At 41.0% G+C, this 15,152-nt stretch overlaps 1 protein-coding gene across 1 annotated transcript in view; it reads right to left on the reverse strand.

The window, feature by feature from the left end:
* The window catches only part of col5a2a (collagen, type V, alpha 2a), a 47,556-nt gene that overhangs the window by 8,041 nt on the left and 24,363 nt on the right, over window positions 1-15,152 (reverse strand). The window contains exons 3-42 of the mRNA XM_050049572.1: window positions 15,037-15,056; window positions 14,891-14,923; window positions 14,752-14,784; window positions 14,422-14,475; window positions 13,279-13,371; window positions 12,665-12,736; window positions 10,035-10,079; window positions 9,843-9,896; window positions 9,602-9,655; window positions 8,933-8,986; window positions 8,739-8,792; window positions 8,549-8,602; window positions 7,912-7,956; window positions 7,549-7,602; window positions 7,294-7,338; window positions 7,085-7,138; window positions 6,859-6,957; window positions 6,679-6,723; window positions 6,488-6,586; window positions 6,321-6,374; window positions 6,021-6,128; window positions 5,283-5,336; window positions 4,989-5,087; window positions 4,820-4,873; window positions 4,613-4,711; window positions 4,451-4,504; window positions 4,001-4,054; window positions 3,856-3,909; window positions 3,643-3,696; window positions 3,419-3,463; window positions 3,234-3,332; window positions 2,593-2,700; window positions 2,215-2,268; window positions 1,958-2,011; window positions 1,611-1,664; window positions 1,436-1,489; window positions 1,178-1,285; window positions 856-909; window positions 558-611; window positions 6-167 (exon numbers count right to left, since the gene is read on the reverse strand). Of these exons, the coding sequence (XP_049905529.1) occupies window positions 6-167; window positions 558-611; window positions 856-909; window positions 1,178-1,285; window positions 1,436-1,489; window positions 1,611-1,664; window positions 1,958-2,011; window positions 2,215-2,268; window positions 2,593-2,700; window positions 3,234-3,332; window positions 3,419-3,463; window positions 3,643-3,696; window positions 3,856-3,909; window positions 4,001-4,054; window positions 4,451-4,504; window positions 4,613-4,711; window positions 4,820-4,873; window positions 4,989-5,087; window positions 5,283-5,336; window positions 6,021-6,128; window positions 6,321-6,374; window positions 6,488-6,586; window positions 6,679-6,723; window positions 6,859-6,957; window positions 7,085-7,138; window positions 7,294-7,338; window positions 7,549-7,602; window positions 7,912-7,956; window positions 8,549-8,602; window positions 8,739-8,792; window positions 8,933-8,986; window positions 9,602-9,655; window positions 9,843-9,896; window positions 10,035-10,079; window positions 12,665-12,736; window positions 13,279-13,371; window positions 14,422-14,475; window positions 14,752-14,784; window positions 14,891-14,923; window positions 15,037-15,056 (2,591 nt within the window). The remainder of the gene's footprint in view (window positions 1-5; window positions 168-557; window positions 612-855; window positions 910-1,177; window positions 1,286-1,435; window positions 1,490-1,610; window positions 1,665-1,957; window positions 2,012-2,214; window positions 2,269-2,592; window positions 2,701-3,233; window positions 3,333-3,418; window positions 3,464-3,642; window positions 3,697-3,855; window positions 3,910-4,000; window positions 4,055-4,450; window positions 4,505-4,612; window positions 4,712-4,819; window positions 4,874-4,988; window positions 5,088-5,282; window positions 5,337-6,020; window positions 6,129-6,320; window positions 6,375-6,487; window positions 6,587-6,678; window positions 6,724-6,858; window positions 6,958-7,084; window positions 7,139-7,293; window positions 7,339-7,548; window positions 7,603-7,911; window positions 7,957-8,548; window positions 8,603-8,738; window positions 8,793-8,932; window positions 8,987-9,601; window positions 9,656-9,842; window positions 9,897-10,034; window positions 10,080-12,664; window positions 12,737-13,278; window positions 13,372-14,421; window positions 14,476-14,751; window positions 14,785-14,890; window positions 14,924-15,036; window positions 15,057-15,152) is intronic.

The following is a 15,152-nucleotide window of genomic DNA, read 5'->3' on the forward strand; positions in this document are numbered from 1 at the left end:
TTTACCGTGGGTCCGTCTTCTCCGGAGTCCCCTTTGTCTCCAGGGCTGCCAGGTGGTCCTGCTGGTCCTCGCTCTCCTTGTCTTCCAGGGGCTCCGTGGTCTCCACGAAGACCACCAGGACCCTCTTTTCCAGGAGGTCCAAGAGGTCCTGGTTCTCCAACTGGACCCTGGTAGGAATCAAAGTGGTGATGAGATAGGTGCATGCAGTTGTATAGCATAGAGATCTCTGTGTGTTTTTAACAAAGTAGGTCGTAAAACATACTGTCCTACTTCATTTAAGAGTCTTTGTGACTTTGTCTTACTTTCAACTCAAATACTCATCTACATATTAAGCGGTTTACTATAAAGGTTTTAAGTGTGTCAATTGAAGGTCTTCCTCACAAACAGTCTCATTGCAGTGAGCAAAGGTAAAACAACTCAACAAGTACAAGTGTCATCTTCACTGTTCCTTCTATCATGTTCTGATTTTAGATAATAAAGATGTATACAGTTTTAAACTGATATGATAAATATGTTACCCTAACTTTGTTTGGATACAAACTCAGGGCCATACTTACAGTTGGGCCTGGTGGGCCGACTCGTCCTGCAGATCCAGGGAAACCAGTGGGGCCCTGGAAGCAGAAAATTAAACCTAAACCTCAGATACTGCTATATAAGAACAGAATGCAAAATTTGCTGTTTGAAAAAGTGTCCTGAGATAAATATAATGTTTGACTTATTACTCAAATGCATCAAACTCTGCAAAATATCAATTAAACTATTAGGATTGTCACACTTCCTGTGCTCATTAGGTATTTTCTACTCCATGTAATTTCCTCTTATCATAAATTTTCTATGGTAATAACATGGTCTTACTGGTGCACCCTGTGTTCCTCTTCCACCTTTCAGTCCAGCAACACCAGCAGGCCCCTACAAAAACAACACTTGGTTAGCATTTATCAGCAGCGTATTTACAAAGCTGACCTATGGAACTTTGAAGACATGCAGAACATTGACGATACATTGATTTGTAGGAATTAATTCAGTAAAACTTCCAAAGTGGACCAAATAAAATGCGACAATGATAATGTTTACGACACTGACTAGTAGTCAGCATAAAAAATATCATAGAACAACTACTTTTAAGCTAATTTCGCCTCAGTATTTTTCATCTTGTGTCTTTTCATGAGCAACTCACAGGAGGTCCATGAGCACCGGACAAGCCTTGAGGTCCTGGTGATCCAGCATCTCCTTTCTGGCCTGGCTCTCCAGGCTCTCCCTTGACTCCAGGTTGCCCATCGGGACCCTGTAAAATGTTGGTAACATTAAAAAGAATACATGAAAACTAGTTGAATCTGTCTTTTATTTTGACATCACCTCCTGGAGCATTATGAAGAACCATTAATCATTTTTAGGAAAAAAAAATAAAACAACGTGACCATGAATAACTACTTACAGGAGGTCCAGCAAATCCAACAGCACCAATTGGGCCAGGGTCACCTCTTGCTCCCTGTTATAGGAGAGATATTATTATTTTGAAGTGCTCTAATAATACATACCCATCCTGTATCACCGCTGTAAACATGGCCTAAATAGACTTAAGTTTGAAAAGACTGGTCAGGTATACTCACCGGCATTCCTCTGGATCCTGGGGGTCCAGCTGGTCCTTTGGGTCCAGGTTCTCCCTGCAAAGATGTCACAAGTTTATTGACAACAATTTCTAAAACCACTCATTGAGCCTATGCTGCCCCATAAATCCAGTATATTTTTATGTTTGAGGGGGCAATGCAAGCCAGAGACTGTCCTTCACTGGAGGATGCTGTCAGACAGCCAAGAAAATAAAAGCAGAAGGATTAACAGCATAGTGCGCATCCTGGGAACTGACGCTTTCCTAAAACAGAACTTGTCATCACCCTGAATCCCCGTGATGTGAATAGCAGCCTCTTTATGTGTGTCAGAAAGAAAAGGAAGACTCTACCTTCTCACCACTGGGTCCAGCAGATCCTAGCGGGCCAACAGGGCCTGGGGCTCCCTGTTGACAGAAAACAGATCTGTTTGGATATCTCCGCTCATTACAGTAACTTGTGCAGTCAAGTCAATGAACACATCTCTTTAAACAAGCTGTGACAAGTCTAAAATATACACTAATACATGACTGGTGTCTTTTTTTCTTTGTCGTCTCACAAGTGTAAATATAACTTCCTTCCTTGGTTGAGTGGAAGATAATTTACTCACTCTTGCGCCATCGTTTCCAGGTGTACCTTCTGATCCTTTCTCACCAATTGCTCCCTACACAAAAGAAAAAAAGGGGTAAGGCTCCTTTATTTACTGTTATTGGCAGACATCAGCACTCAAGTTGTCAATGGGTTCTGTAGTGACATTCACTGAACTCAGACATGGACTTGACAGACAATTCAGATTCACTGATTGTAACTTAAGAACACACTGCTACCGCATCTCCCAAAGAGCAGTACAGCACATTTCCACTGTAATTGATTTTTCCAACCACATAAGTAAAGCCATTTTGCAGTCAAGATATGTTTATATGTACTATGAAACAGACATCATATGAAAGGATTGGTAGCATAAAAAAGAAGATAATGAAGAACTTACTCTGTCACCTTTAGGCCCAGGAGGGCCAGAGATGCCCCTCTCTCCTGGCATTCCCTGAAGACCTGGAGGACCCACGTCACCGAGGGCACCGGGGGGACCAGGACTGCCCTTTAGTGCCAAACACTGAGGTTAGCAGGCTTACAACTTACCAGCATTAAACATGTATCAACAGTACAACCTAACATACCCGCTGACATTCATGTTTTCCATTGTAAACTTTAAAATTATTTCTTGGTCTTTCTGTGCAGAAGTGTATGTCTCTGTGTGTGCTGATAAAACACTGGCATGAGGACGATCTTTCTGTCACTTCTAGCTATCTGATATACAGTGTATTTTCCCCTTTAACTCTTACTCAGTGCTCTGCACTCCAGGTTTTTGCCATAACAGGCATCAAATACTAGAGACTTGCTCTCCTTTTAGTTTAACCCCTCACAGTAAAAAATCCACATACATCGGGCCATTTAATTAGCTAATATCTCTTTACAGTTTAAATGTACATACATTAAAATATACATCCTTATTTGCTTCATTTGTCTGACAATGATTTAAATGTTTCTGCACTCAGTAGATTTCTCCTTGAACTATCACATGGTCAAAAATAATGTTTTGTTGTACATGCAGTTGAGGCTTCTGCACAATACCTTTGGCCCATCTGGACCAGGTGCACCAGGGATACCCTTAGGTCCCTGCAGACCGGTTGAACCCAGCTCTCCTCTCTCCCCTGGAATACCACGCTCTCCCTGGGGAAGAAAGAGCATCAGCTTCAGTCTCAGGTATTCAACTTTAACACCCGCCTGAATATTTTAGCATAATGAAATTCACCTACCCTTGGTCCAATTTGGCCTACAGAACCAAGCTCTCCAGGAATACCCTAAAAGAAACAAACAGTGACGTTATTAATGTTGAGTCTAAACTGAATCCCGATCACTCTCAAGTTTCTGTTCTATCAAATGACTGAGTTGTGTTAGGACAGAGAGCGATATTAAAGATAGGATGTGAAAAGGGATGCTTCAGGCATTTAGCCCAAAATATTTAGCTTGTCACACTCACTTGGTCACCTGGTTTTCCAGCTTCTCCGGGAGGGCCTTGATTTCCAGGCAAACCCTATGAACACAAGACAGTCAAACACGAACATCGGAGCACTTCCTCAGCACAGACTGAAGCCTGATCATTTTTAATACTGCCATGTGTCTGGCATCTATTGTCTCGAAGTCAGCATTTTTGTGTTGTCTGTTTTACTACCAACCAAAAACAATTACGCACCTGGAATCCATTTACACCTGGGGGTCCCTGCTCTCCTCTGTCTCCTGCGACTCCCTTTGGGAGGACATAGTAATGTCTCAGTCATTCGTGACAGCAGTAAAAATACAATAAAATGAACTCAACAAAAGAGAAATCAGACACTTACAGAGGGGCCAGGGGGACCAGCAGGGCCAACTTCTCCATCTTTTCCAGGGGGACCCTGAAGACAAAAAGACAATTAACAACCTGCCAATAGCACATCTTGAGTGTAAAGGTGTTCTGAGGCTGTGTGAGATTTTTAGATAACTAAAATCTAATAATGACAAATTATGCTATGGTAAGGTGGATCATTGTAGATACGAGAAAAAGGAAAAACAAGCAGGAATGTAGCAAGCACACCATATTGAAGCTGACAGAACACACAGAACATGCTGTTGATCCATGCAGTGTCTTTATTATGCTTATATGTTCTGTGTTCTTGCTATGCTTACTTTTGAAGGATCTATGAATCACTTGAATAGGTTTGGTCTGATAAGCATCTGATAAGTTTCTATGCCTGCCCATTTAATGCTGATAAAGTGTACTGCACAATTGTTTATTCATACGCAGTACTCACTCTTTGACCTGGCACTCCTGCAGATCCTTGTTCACCTGTCTTTCCTGGGTCACCCTTTGAGTGTTAAAAGAAAACATGTTTTGCATGAGAAACACAACAGTAGATAAACAGACTGACCTGACTGACTATTAATGCAATGTTTTAGGGACTCTGAAGCCTTACACTGAAGCCCTTGGGGCCTGGCCCTCCCATGATTCCTGCAGGCCCTCTGTTTCCAATGGACCCTGCAGGGCCTGGACGACCATCTTCACCTGGTGCACCCTAAACAAAGAAAAAAACACTTTGACTCAACCATTTCATATACTTTATCATAAGCTGGAACCTAACTCCGATGTTCAATTGTGAATATGTTTGACCACTGTAACCTACCAATGGTCCTGGCTTGCCCTCTGCTCCCTGGACTCCAGGGGTACCAGTAAGACCCTTTGATGAAGAGATAAAATAAAATATGAACAATGGAAATGTGGGATACAAACAAACATAGTGAATGAAATGATATAGTTGCTCAAAACCAGAATAGCAAGCTCTTCAGTGTTACCCTTGCACCTGGTAGACCAGGTTCTCCTGGACGTCCAGGGTCTCCTACAGTAGCCTTTGGCCCTGGTGGGCCAGATGATCCACGATCTCCTTGAGCACCCTTCAGACAGAAAAAATGATGATGGCTTGTTCAGTTTGCTGATTAAAACATGTAAGAGCCAAACAAAGCACCCATAGTACAAACTCTGGTAACATCTGGCAATAAGTTGCTAATATCAGCTACTATGGTACTATATACATATCTTGCCCCATATATTTGAATCTTTATTATATTATGCAGTAGACAATGATGTACCTTTGGTCCTGGCAACCCATCAGCACCAGGGAATCCTCTGTTACCAGGAGCTCCCTGAAAAACACATCATGAGTCAGATTCTACATCATATTCATACTTTTATTCTTACACAAAAGATAGGTAATAATAGAATATAACCAGGTGAATGAATTAAACAATCTCTGTAGGGATGTTCTATGTTCTATGAGGAATACTTTTTGGGCCACAACTACCATACCGTGAGTGGCCACTGGGAAAACTTAAAGGCAAGGCTAAGCTGCTTTTCTGGGGCCTGGATGCTCCTTATGAAGTTCCCAAAACAGAAAAGGTTACATCTATGTGTTTCTAGAAAATCAGTGCTATCAAACAAAATGGGGTTTTACTGTTTATCCTTCTTCTTTACTGGCTTTATTTTGTGCAGGTTCACTGGGGAGCAGTCATCACTGTATGGGCAATTTAGATTTTCCAGTCTACCTAACTTTCAGACTATGGCTGCAAACCAGAGCATAAGGAGGACCCTACACAGTCATGGGAAGAGCATGCAGACATCACGCAGAAAGGCCACAGCTGCCTGGGATTTAAATGTTCTTGCTGTAAGGCAACCATTCTAACTATTTTGCCGTTTTCCATGAGTCAAAATATTCCCTGCGTACATTGCAGCATTTCCAGTTTTCCCAAAGGAGTGATTACTTTTCTTTCTCTCATTTACTAAAGATGACCCCTGATCAAAGTTACAGTAGGAGGCATAATGTGACTCACTCTCTCTCCGACGGGACCGGGAGGGCCAACAGAGCCAGAGTCTCCACGTGGTCCTCGCTTTCCTTCTTCACCCTGAGGTCCGATTACTCCCTGGGAGCCTGGCGGACCCTAGAAAGTTGATGCACAAACCAGAAAATGCTATGAAGCCAAGTCCTATCTATTTTCTTACTTAAATTACATATAGAAAAATGTCCAGTAAAAAACAAGACATGAATTTTGGTTTTCCATGAATGCATATCCAAATTTCACACAGAGCAGCATTAAAACCTAGTTATTTCTATAAATGCAGCAGAAGCTTACAGGTTCTCCTTTGGGTCCAGCCTCTCCTTTAAATCCTGGTACACCAACATCTCCCTGTAACACAAAAAGGCAAAAGTTTAAGTCTCATGCATGTCAAGCAATGTCAGTGTTTATTCAGTATTTTAAAAAATTCCAGTAAGAATCTTTAAAATGTAAATCTGGTTTACCAGTTGTCCTTTGATACCAGGCTGACCAGTGCTTCCCTGAGGTCCTGGTGGGCCAGGGGGTCCAGCATGGCCGCCTGGACCTTGTGGACCAAGATTACCCTGTGAAGAGTCAGCCATAGTGAATGTCACCTTTGTGTATCCTTATTATAAATAGCGGATAAGCTGTTTAAAATAAATAACTGTGTACGTACCAATGGTCCTTTGGTACCCGGGCCACCATCTGTACCCATGGGTCCCTGTGAACACACCACGTGTCCAATTTGATCAACAAAGCAGTGCACTGAGCAGTATGTTGACATGCCAAGTATAGTTGTAACCTCATTTCTTCATGATGTGTTGTATGTCATGTGTAAGCAAAGTAAGAAATTCACCGGTAGGCCAAGTGGTCCAGCTCTGCCCTGATGACCAGTCTCTCCTCTCTGTCCCTGTGGGCCCTCTGGACCCCGGACTCCTGTTGGACCAGGTTGTCCCTTTGGAAGGCAACAGGCAATGTTAATAAGTAATATCATAGAACAGTAATAATAAAATAGACAGTTTAGGGTGAGTGCCCATTAGCGTGAGCATATAGCCAAATGAAGAGTGTTTTACAGTTCTTACCTTCATTCCTGGGGTTCCTGGATATCCAGGGGGACCGCTGAGACCCAAGGGACCCTGTCAAACCAACAACAATGACAATTACACTTGAGATAAAGAAGCTGGAATTGTGCATCCATAAAACAAATGTACAAACATAGTGAATGAAATCTGAGTATCCATGCTAAACTATGTAAGATGGAGTGTACAGTAAACACTGAATGCTGGCTTACCATTGGACCAGGCTTTCCGATGTTACCAGGTGAACCACGTTTACCCTAAAAGACAAAATTGTATCACTCAGTCTTGTCAATCAGTTAAACCCTGATGTTGGGCACTTTATTTGTAGGTGCCCCAGTTTGCAGACAGCTGCCACTGAATGAGCAATTAATAAACAAAACAGTACGATACAACCACCCATTAATGAGAGAGAAAAATGTATGATCGTGGTAGCAGATGTTTCGGATGCACAGTGATATGATCCTTACTGCTATACCGCCAGGTCCAGAGCGTCCTCTCTCCCCTGGCATCCCAGCAGGACCCTGTTACACACAGACAGTGATAAATTACACCTGTCCTCCATTCAATGAAAAAGTTTAAAGTTAGGAAGTTCAGAGGGTTATTACGGTATACCGGATATAGCCTCATTCAAGATAAGAGCAGACAGCAAATTCAGAGTAGTGTGTGTGTGTGTGTGTGTGTGTACTGCAGTCCACGTACTCATACATATAATTAACTGTATAATCTGTGTGGGCTGTTCCAGGAAACTCGAGAGCGTCAGACTCTGTCAGTGTAAGCATTCATTTGCTCTATGGAGACCTTAATAAAGAAAGCATTAGAATATAACTTACCATGGGTCCAGGTGCTCCCATGGGACCTGAAGGCCCTGTAGCACCCTATAAAACCACAGAAAAAGTACTTATTTAGTAATAAGATCATTTCTATAAACAGATATATTTTGGTATCGGAAGAATTCTCTCTGTATTTTCTGTTTGTAGTCTGATTAGTATTGATCAATCACGTTTGAGCAGGCTTTGGTGCTATGCAGGGAGCAAACAGGGCAGAACGCACTGGCCAAAATGCAATCTCAGAACATACCACTACTACAACTACTCGCTATTGTCTGGTGATAATTTCATTTTTTATTTGCCTTTTTCAAAAAATGTATCTGCATTCATATGCAGATATGAATTGACAGGGCGCCATGACTCTGTGTATAAGGCTTCTCAAGTTACTAATCAGACTATCAACAATGGTCGGCGCAAGAAAGAGGAAGTTTTGGCTCGGATGTTCTTTATCTGGATATCTGCTTGCAACACTGGAACCCAATTGTTAGATTGATAGCCGGTGAGTTACAAGATACATGGCACAATGTTTTACAGGCCTTTGAGCAAGGCAAGGAATTATTATAGTAATTAATTCAAATATGTTTCCCTTTTCAACCAATCGAAAAAACTGACGGACTGAAAATAGTTTTAAGTTTTTTACCTTGGATCCAAGGGCTCCAGTTTCACCTTTTTGGCCAATGATTCCAGCGTGACCCTGTTAACAAAAACAGAACAAAAACAGTTAATGAGTGAACTGACATACATTATTTAGCAAACATGTAGAAAAAGAAAAGAGCAGCAAAATATCCTCAGTAACATGTCCATAAATGCTACACAGAATTTCTACTCACCCTGTGACCCTTCAGTCCAGGTGGCCCAGGTGTACCTGGAAATCCTCTGGCTCCCTGAAATATTTGACATTGAACAGTATTGTTAAGAGCACTACCAACACGTCATTGGGTTTTATCCTTTGAACTCTGAATGACAAACAGAAAATAAAGTGTGTGCAGTTAAGTGATGGAGGTACAGAGGTCAAAAAGCATACCGCTGATCCAGGGAATCCAACTTCTCCAGAATTTCCTGGTTTGCCTGGTTCTCCCTGCGTGAGGACATGACATTTACACATTACTAACTCATTTGGTGGCAGAAAGTTTTGCTTTGAAAGTTAAATTAAAGCCACCAAACACACATCAGATTTCTTTTTGTCACTGACATAGTAGTCCTTTATTTTGTCTTATCCCATGAAAGGAAAACAAATGAAATGCTAAAAAAAAACAAAACAAAAAAAACAGGAAAGTGTAAAAATGTATTTGGATTAAGGTGTCTCATGTCAATCTATTATTTTGACATGAAAAACAAAATGTTTGTAGGTCACCGATGATACTTTGACATTTCAGTTAGTTTGTTGGTATACTATCTGTCTGCTTGTAATCATCTAGTATTTCTATGATCTTCCTCCTCACAATAATACTGCATGAATGCAACCAGGCCTGTCTAACTGTAGGGATGACACACTTATAATTACAGATTACTCAACTTCTTTCTAACTTTCCTACTGATTACAGTCTTACTGTAGCTGAATGCACAGAATTAAGGTGTGTGACAGAAATGGGAGAGTTTGTATTCGAGTTATGGCTTTGATCACTTTAATGAAGGCATAAAACTAGTGTGCTGCTTTAAGACAAAATGTGATTTTGTCCCAGAGCTGACTTACATCTTCACCCGGTTTCCCTGAAGGGCCCTCAGGTCCCCTTTGCCCAGATGGACCCTGAAAAATACAAACATACTGTAAACATCCAGCAACAACCCATCCCTCTGAAATTCATCACAGCAGAAGTTAAATGTATTCAGGCAAACCCAGGTGTGTATTTACAGTAGATATGGTGTTGCTGCTCTCTCATGTTTATCTATGATCTGACCATACACACAAATTGTACAGAGGAACGATGTTATACCATATGCCCTGGATCGCCAACATCTCCAGGAGGTCCTTGGGGTCCAGCTTGGCCCTTTGAAGAGGAAGGGAAATGACAAAACATTTAACAGATAAACAGGGAGCAAAGCAAAATCATAGAGTGCCTCCGAAGTATTATCAATGTTTACTGCACGGTGAAAGTAAAGACTTGTTGAAGATGTTGTTGACTTACAGGTGAGCCACTTGGCCCAGGAGGTCCTCTTGCTCCAGCCTCTCCCTAAAACAAAAATGATACAAAATGATGTGATGAACAGAATTCAGCCAAATCCATTAAAAATGGCCAGAAATAATTGAATATGTCCCTACTAAATTGATTTATAGTCTCTGACACATGCAGTGGAAGTATGAATTCATTTTTTAATGGAGAAACTCTATGAACCCATGTGCAAATGGCCACCACAGCGTAAACAGTAGTCCTTTAGTTAATGGTTCATTCCCTACCTGATTGTTTGACTACAATACAAGCACAGGCTATGTGTCTATTGTAAAAGTTAAATGTAGTTCATTGACTGTAAAACATGAAAGCTACCAGAAAGTTTTTTCATGTCCAACTGTTTGTTTAAAGTTGATTAAACCCTTATAAACTCAACTCTGGGGGCATCGGTGGCTTAGTGGGCAGAGCAGGCGCCCCATGTACAAGGCTGTTGCCGCAGCAGCCCGGGTTCGACTCCAGCCTGTGGCCCTTTGCTGCACGTCATTCCCTCTCTCTCTCTCTCCCCCCTGTCCTATCTATAAAGGTGAAAATGCCCAAAAAAATCTTAAAAAAAAAAGAAAACTCAACTCTGTCTCATATCTAGAATTTTTTTACCATTAAAAAATCCCCTCATGCCTTAAAATTGGTTGGTTGGTCTACACATATGCCTCATTTAGAATGTGTGGATATATCAATATGTAAATTAACCCTGCCCATCAGCTCGCCTGTAGTATCACAACATTATTCAGCCTGCAGGACGGGATCATGGATGGCATGGGTGTGATGTTTTGACAATGTGTTATGTGTATGACCCATCACTGGGAGAGTTAAAAAGTAGCCGGTAGCACTTAGCGGCTAACTCAGAGAAGAAGAACAGCAGCCACAAATGTCCAGAAATTGGGAAAACAATGAGGTCCAGGAGCTCCTTACCCTCTAAGCAGATGATGAGATCAACTGCTTTATAACAGAGGCAGTAAATGATTGTTATTTCCATGTTAATGCCATTTTTATTGTTAATAAAGCACTGCTGATGCATACATTATATATCATGCTACAGGTTGAGGCTGTTGTGTTACATGTCATGCCCGTCACCCCTCTTTTGATTCTGCAGTGCCGACATGCTGGCCAAAATGACACACTGGAGCAGCGTGATGCCGCTGTTCTTTGGTTCTGCGTAAAAATGCAAAGGATGCAGAAAGAGGGGACTTTATAGTGGCTCTATAGCAGGATCTCTGTTTGTTGACAAGCTGAAGTGAAAGTAAAACTTAACTTGCAAGATACCAATACGTAGCTAAACCTGGTTTCTCCTCTGATACCCCTCATTTTGCCACAGCGTTATGGGATTGGTTCCTTAGGTTTGTGATGTAACACACCATGAAAATCTGAATCCACATTCCTGAGGCTGTCATTGGTGCACTGCAGTTCTGAGGCAAAGGGCATGACTGCTTATTTCACTCATGATATGTCTATATATCTTTTAGCATATAAGAAACATCATGTGGACATGTTAACAAGGTCAAAAACTTGATCTTCATTAGATGAGGTCTTTTAAAATCTTAAAAAACAAATATTACAGAGCGTCGTTGGCTTTCCCCCGTTAAAGGGTTTTTTTGGGGAGTTTTTCCTTATCCGCTGTGAGGGTCCAAAGGACAGAGGGATGTCGTATGCTGTAAAGCCCTGTGAGGCAAATTGTGATTTGTGATATTGGGCTTTATAAATAAAATTGATTGATTGATTGATTATTGGTAGAGCAGGGGCCCCATGTACAAGGCTGTTGCCGCAGTGGCCCGGGTTCGACTCCAGCCTGTGGCCCCTTGCTGCATGTCACTTCCCCTCTCTCTCCCCCCTTCACACTTGTGTCTCCTATCCATTAAAGGCTGAAAATTAAAACAACAGTAAATATATCCTAATCTGAAGCCAGTGGCTGACAAGCTATAAAACAAAACAAGATGGTTTATGTTCTTTCTGAGCTGGAGCAAAAAAGTTTAAGCTTTTAAAAAATGAGTGTTATAAACTGTAACATTTGGAAGTCTGTGTTACAAACTGGGGGCAGCAGTCACAACCCAACTGAATGGGGTGTTAATTAGACAGTGATAAAATCAAGAAAATATACATTAAGTTGCATTATGGGAAATTTATATATCTGTCTCTTTATCTCTGCCTCTGCTTCACCAATTTTGACTAGTATTTTAAAAAGTCTCTTTAAGTTCCTTTATATTGTTGAAGAGTAATACTACATTCCTAAAATACCCTGGAAAGCCACCATATTAGGTGAAAGAAGTGAACTGATTTGAATTTAAATATCAAACCTCACATAGACAGCAGTGGTTTGCTCATTGTTAAGCTTACAAGTTGGATTTGACAACTGAAAAACTAGTCAAATCAAGTTAGCTTTATTTATATTGCCCCTAATAACAATATGGTTTCACCGGGAAACCATTTCAGTAATTTACAACACTGTTCCTGTGGGTTGTCCTTATTTCTTACTTGCCAGTGTTCTCTGCCACAGCTACAAGCAGAGAAAAATCTTTTTCCAATTCAGAATCAAATCTAATTTTTAAAGTTAAATAGTGCATGCCTTTGATTGATGTTTTTAAGAACATTCTTACCCTTGAGCCAGATAACATGGCTTGAGGTCCTTGTTTTCCGTCCATCGCTCCAGCCATCTGGGCTCCCAGACCCTGCAAGTGAAACACACACACTCTAGTTTAGGTTAACAGTGTTAAGTCAGTATGTATTTCCCATGTATCAGTATGGCAAAAAGCAAATCTGGATACAAATGATTTACAACAAAACACATGAAGGACAGATAGAATTATGGGAAGTTGATTGAAACAGCATCAGGTTATGTACATGAAGTGAGTTCAAGTATACGGTGAGTCAGTTTTTCAAGGTACCAGGTTATTATTGGTCTTCTTGCGCATGAATGTGGCCCCATGTGTACAGTCTGCCCTCTGTCCACACACTAAAAAGAGATTTCTGCTTAAATCCCCAAGATGCACAGTGGTGCAGAGGTGCGACCAAGTCATTATTTTGCAAGTCACAAGTAGGTTTCAAATCAAGACATGTGTTTTTAAGCTGTTTGAGCAATAACTCAGGTCAACAACTCGTCGTTTGGGGTAATCTGTCCTGTGTGTTTGCTCTTAACGTGCATGTCAGCACATGCATGTAAGTGTACATATGTGTGTTTGCGGCATGTGAGAGCCCAAAGTGCACAACTCACTCCTGGGTGCGATGGATGTCCTGGAGGTCCTGGCTCACCGGGCTGACCTGGTACACCAGGCTCTCCATCATAACCTGCAGTGCCCCGCAGTCCCTAGAGAGTAAATGGAGAGACAGAGGTGCTGATTCACTCGTTTGAAAAACATTTTATGACTATGCTCAGTCTGACACTGATTTATTATTATGTGGCTGTGAAAACACTTTGGTTTTACTGTTTGTTTTATGAACTTAAAACTGAAACATAATCAGAAGTAGCTAGGATACTTTTGCGTCAGCCGAGATGTACATCATTCCACTCTGATACAAATGATGCAGCTTAATTCTGTTTGTTTATGAACCATGAGTTGTAAAACGTGTACAGTATTGGCTATGTACTGATAAATCACCCTCACAATGCTGCTGCCCTCGACTGCACTGTAACTCCACCAAGAGCGGCACATTCATTTATCAACCTGCTTCGCTTTTGCTTGCAAAGCACGTTATACATCAACTTGGCACATTACACTATATTTTGACTGTTAGTCCCTTGCCCTTGAACCAAAATATATGTATATATACTGCAGTGTTTTCATTTTATTTTGACGACTTTGGTGTCACGACCCCAGCAAGAATAGAGTCATGTGAATTCTTTTTTAAAGAACATACAGCGAGCTTCAAATGCGTCATGCAGACATGATGATATATTGAAAACAATCTAATATGTGTATTTAATAAAGATATAAAAACAAATATCCATGCATTAGTCTGAATAATAATGGCACAAGGCTTAGAGACTCCATCCCATAATACTGATGCCAAATGTAGATACACAGAAACATACAGATGGAGACTTAGACACAAGACTAATACTGTAATGTATATTTAAGTTAATAAAACTTTGGACCCTAAATGTCACCCATTATTAATGTATAATTTAACCCATGAAATACTGCTATAGTTTATCCTGTTGTGTACCGCCAAATATCCTCTAAAACCAGCCAAAATAATAATTAAATCTGTATGTCTACTTTAATCTGTGATATTTCTAATAATATTAAGCTAAAAGAGGTGAGAAGTTATTTCATCATCCTACTCTTTGTCTTAATTTCGTGTTAAAGTTCTGCTTTTTTTTTTTTTGTTGTGGAGACTTGTGCTTGTGACTTACAGGTCTTCCTTTGTTTCCACGAGCTCCTCTTTCTCCTGGAGAGCCGGGAGGTCCCTGTTGTGATAAACAAATAGAACTAATAAAACTCTGATCACAACAAGACCTGTCACAGCGGTGCTTCAAATGTCACAGTGACTCATATGACTAGAGGACTATTCCCCGCTGTGCAACAGTCCTTGTAAGGTGATGTTATGCAGAAGGTAGCTGTCCTCTCATGCCATCTAGTGTCAGACCAGGTAGCTGAACATTCACACAAAACATGTTGTTTGCAGAGGAAGAAATTCTTTTTAGGAGGAGGTAAAAGGTGAAATAAATGACCAAGATGCTCACCATGGGTCCAGGGCGGCCTCTAATACCAGTGACCTGCAGGGATGTCATCAAACACACTAGTTATTACCTGAATTCAGACAGTGCCTTTGTGACTGATAATGTAAGCCTGTATCAAGGTATATACTCAGCAAACACTCACAACTGGGACATCCCCAGGTTCTCCCTTCTGACCCTGAATAAACAGATAAAAGACAAAACCTTTTATTATCACACTCCATGTTGGTGATAACATCAGCAAACACTTGATGAAGTCGTAGCAGCAAATATCACAAAACTGTGGCTCACCTTATAGATCCTGCCTCCACCTACAATGAGAAAAAAGATCCCATTATTTGTTCATCCTAGTGTCACTGCATTGTGAATATGTCAAACATAAGTCCAAAAATCATCCATGTGAAAGC

The sequence above is a fragment of the Epinephelus moara genome, chromosome 7 (assembly GCF_006386435.1).
Source record: "Epinephelus moara isolate mb chromosome 7, YSFRI_EMoa_1.0, whole genome shotgun sequence".
Lineage (NCBI taxonomy): Eukaryota > Metazoa > Chordata > Actinopteri > Perciformes > Serranidae > Epinephelus > Epinephelus moara.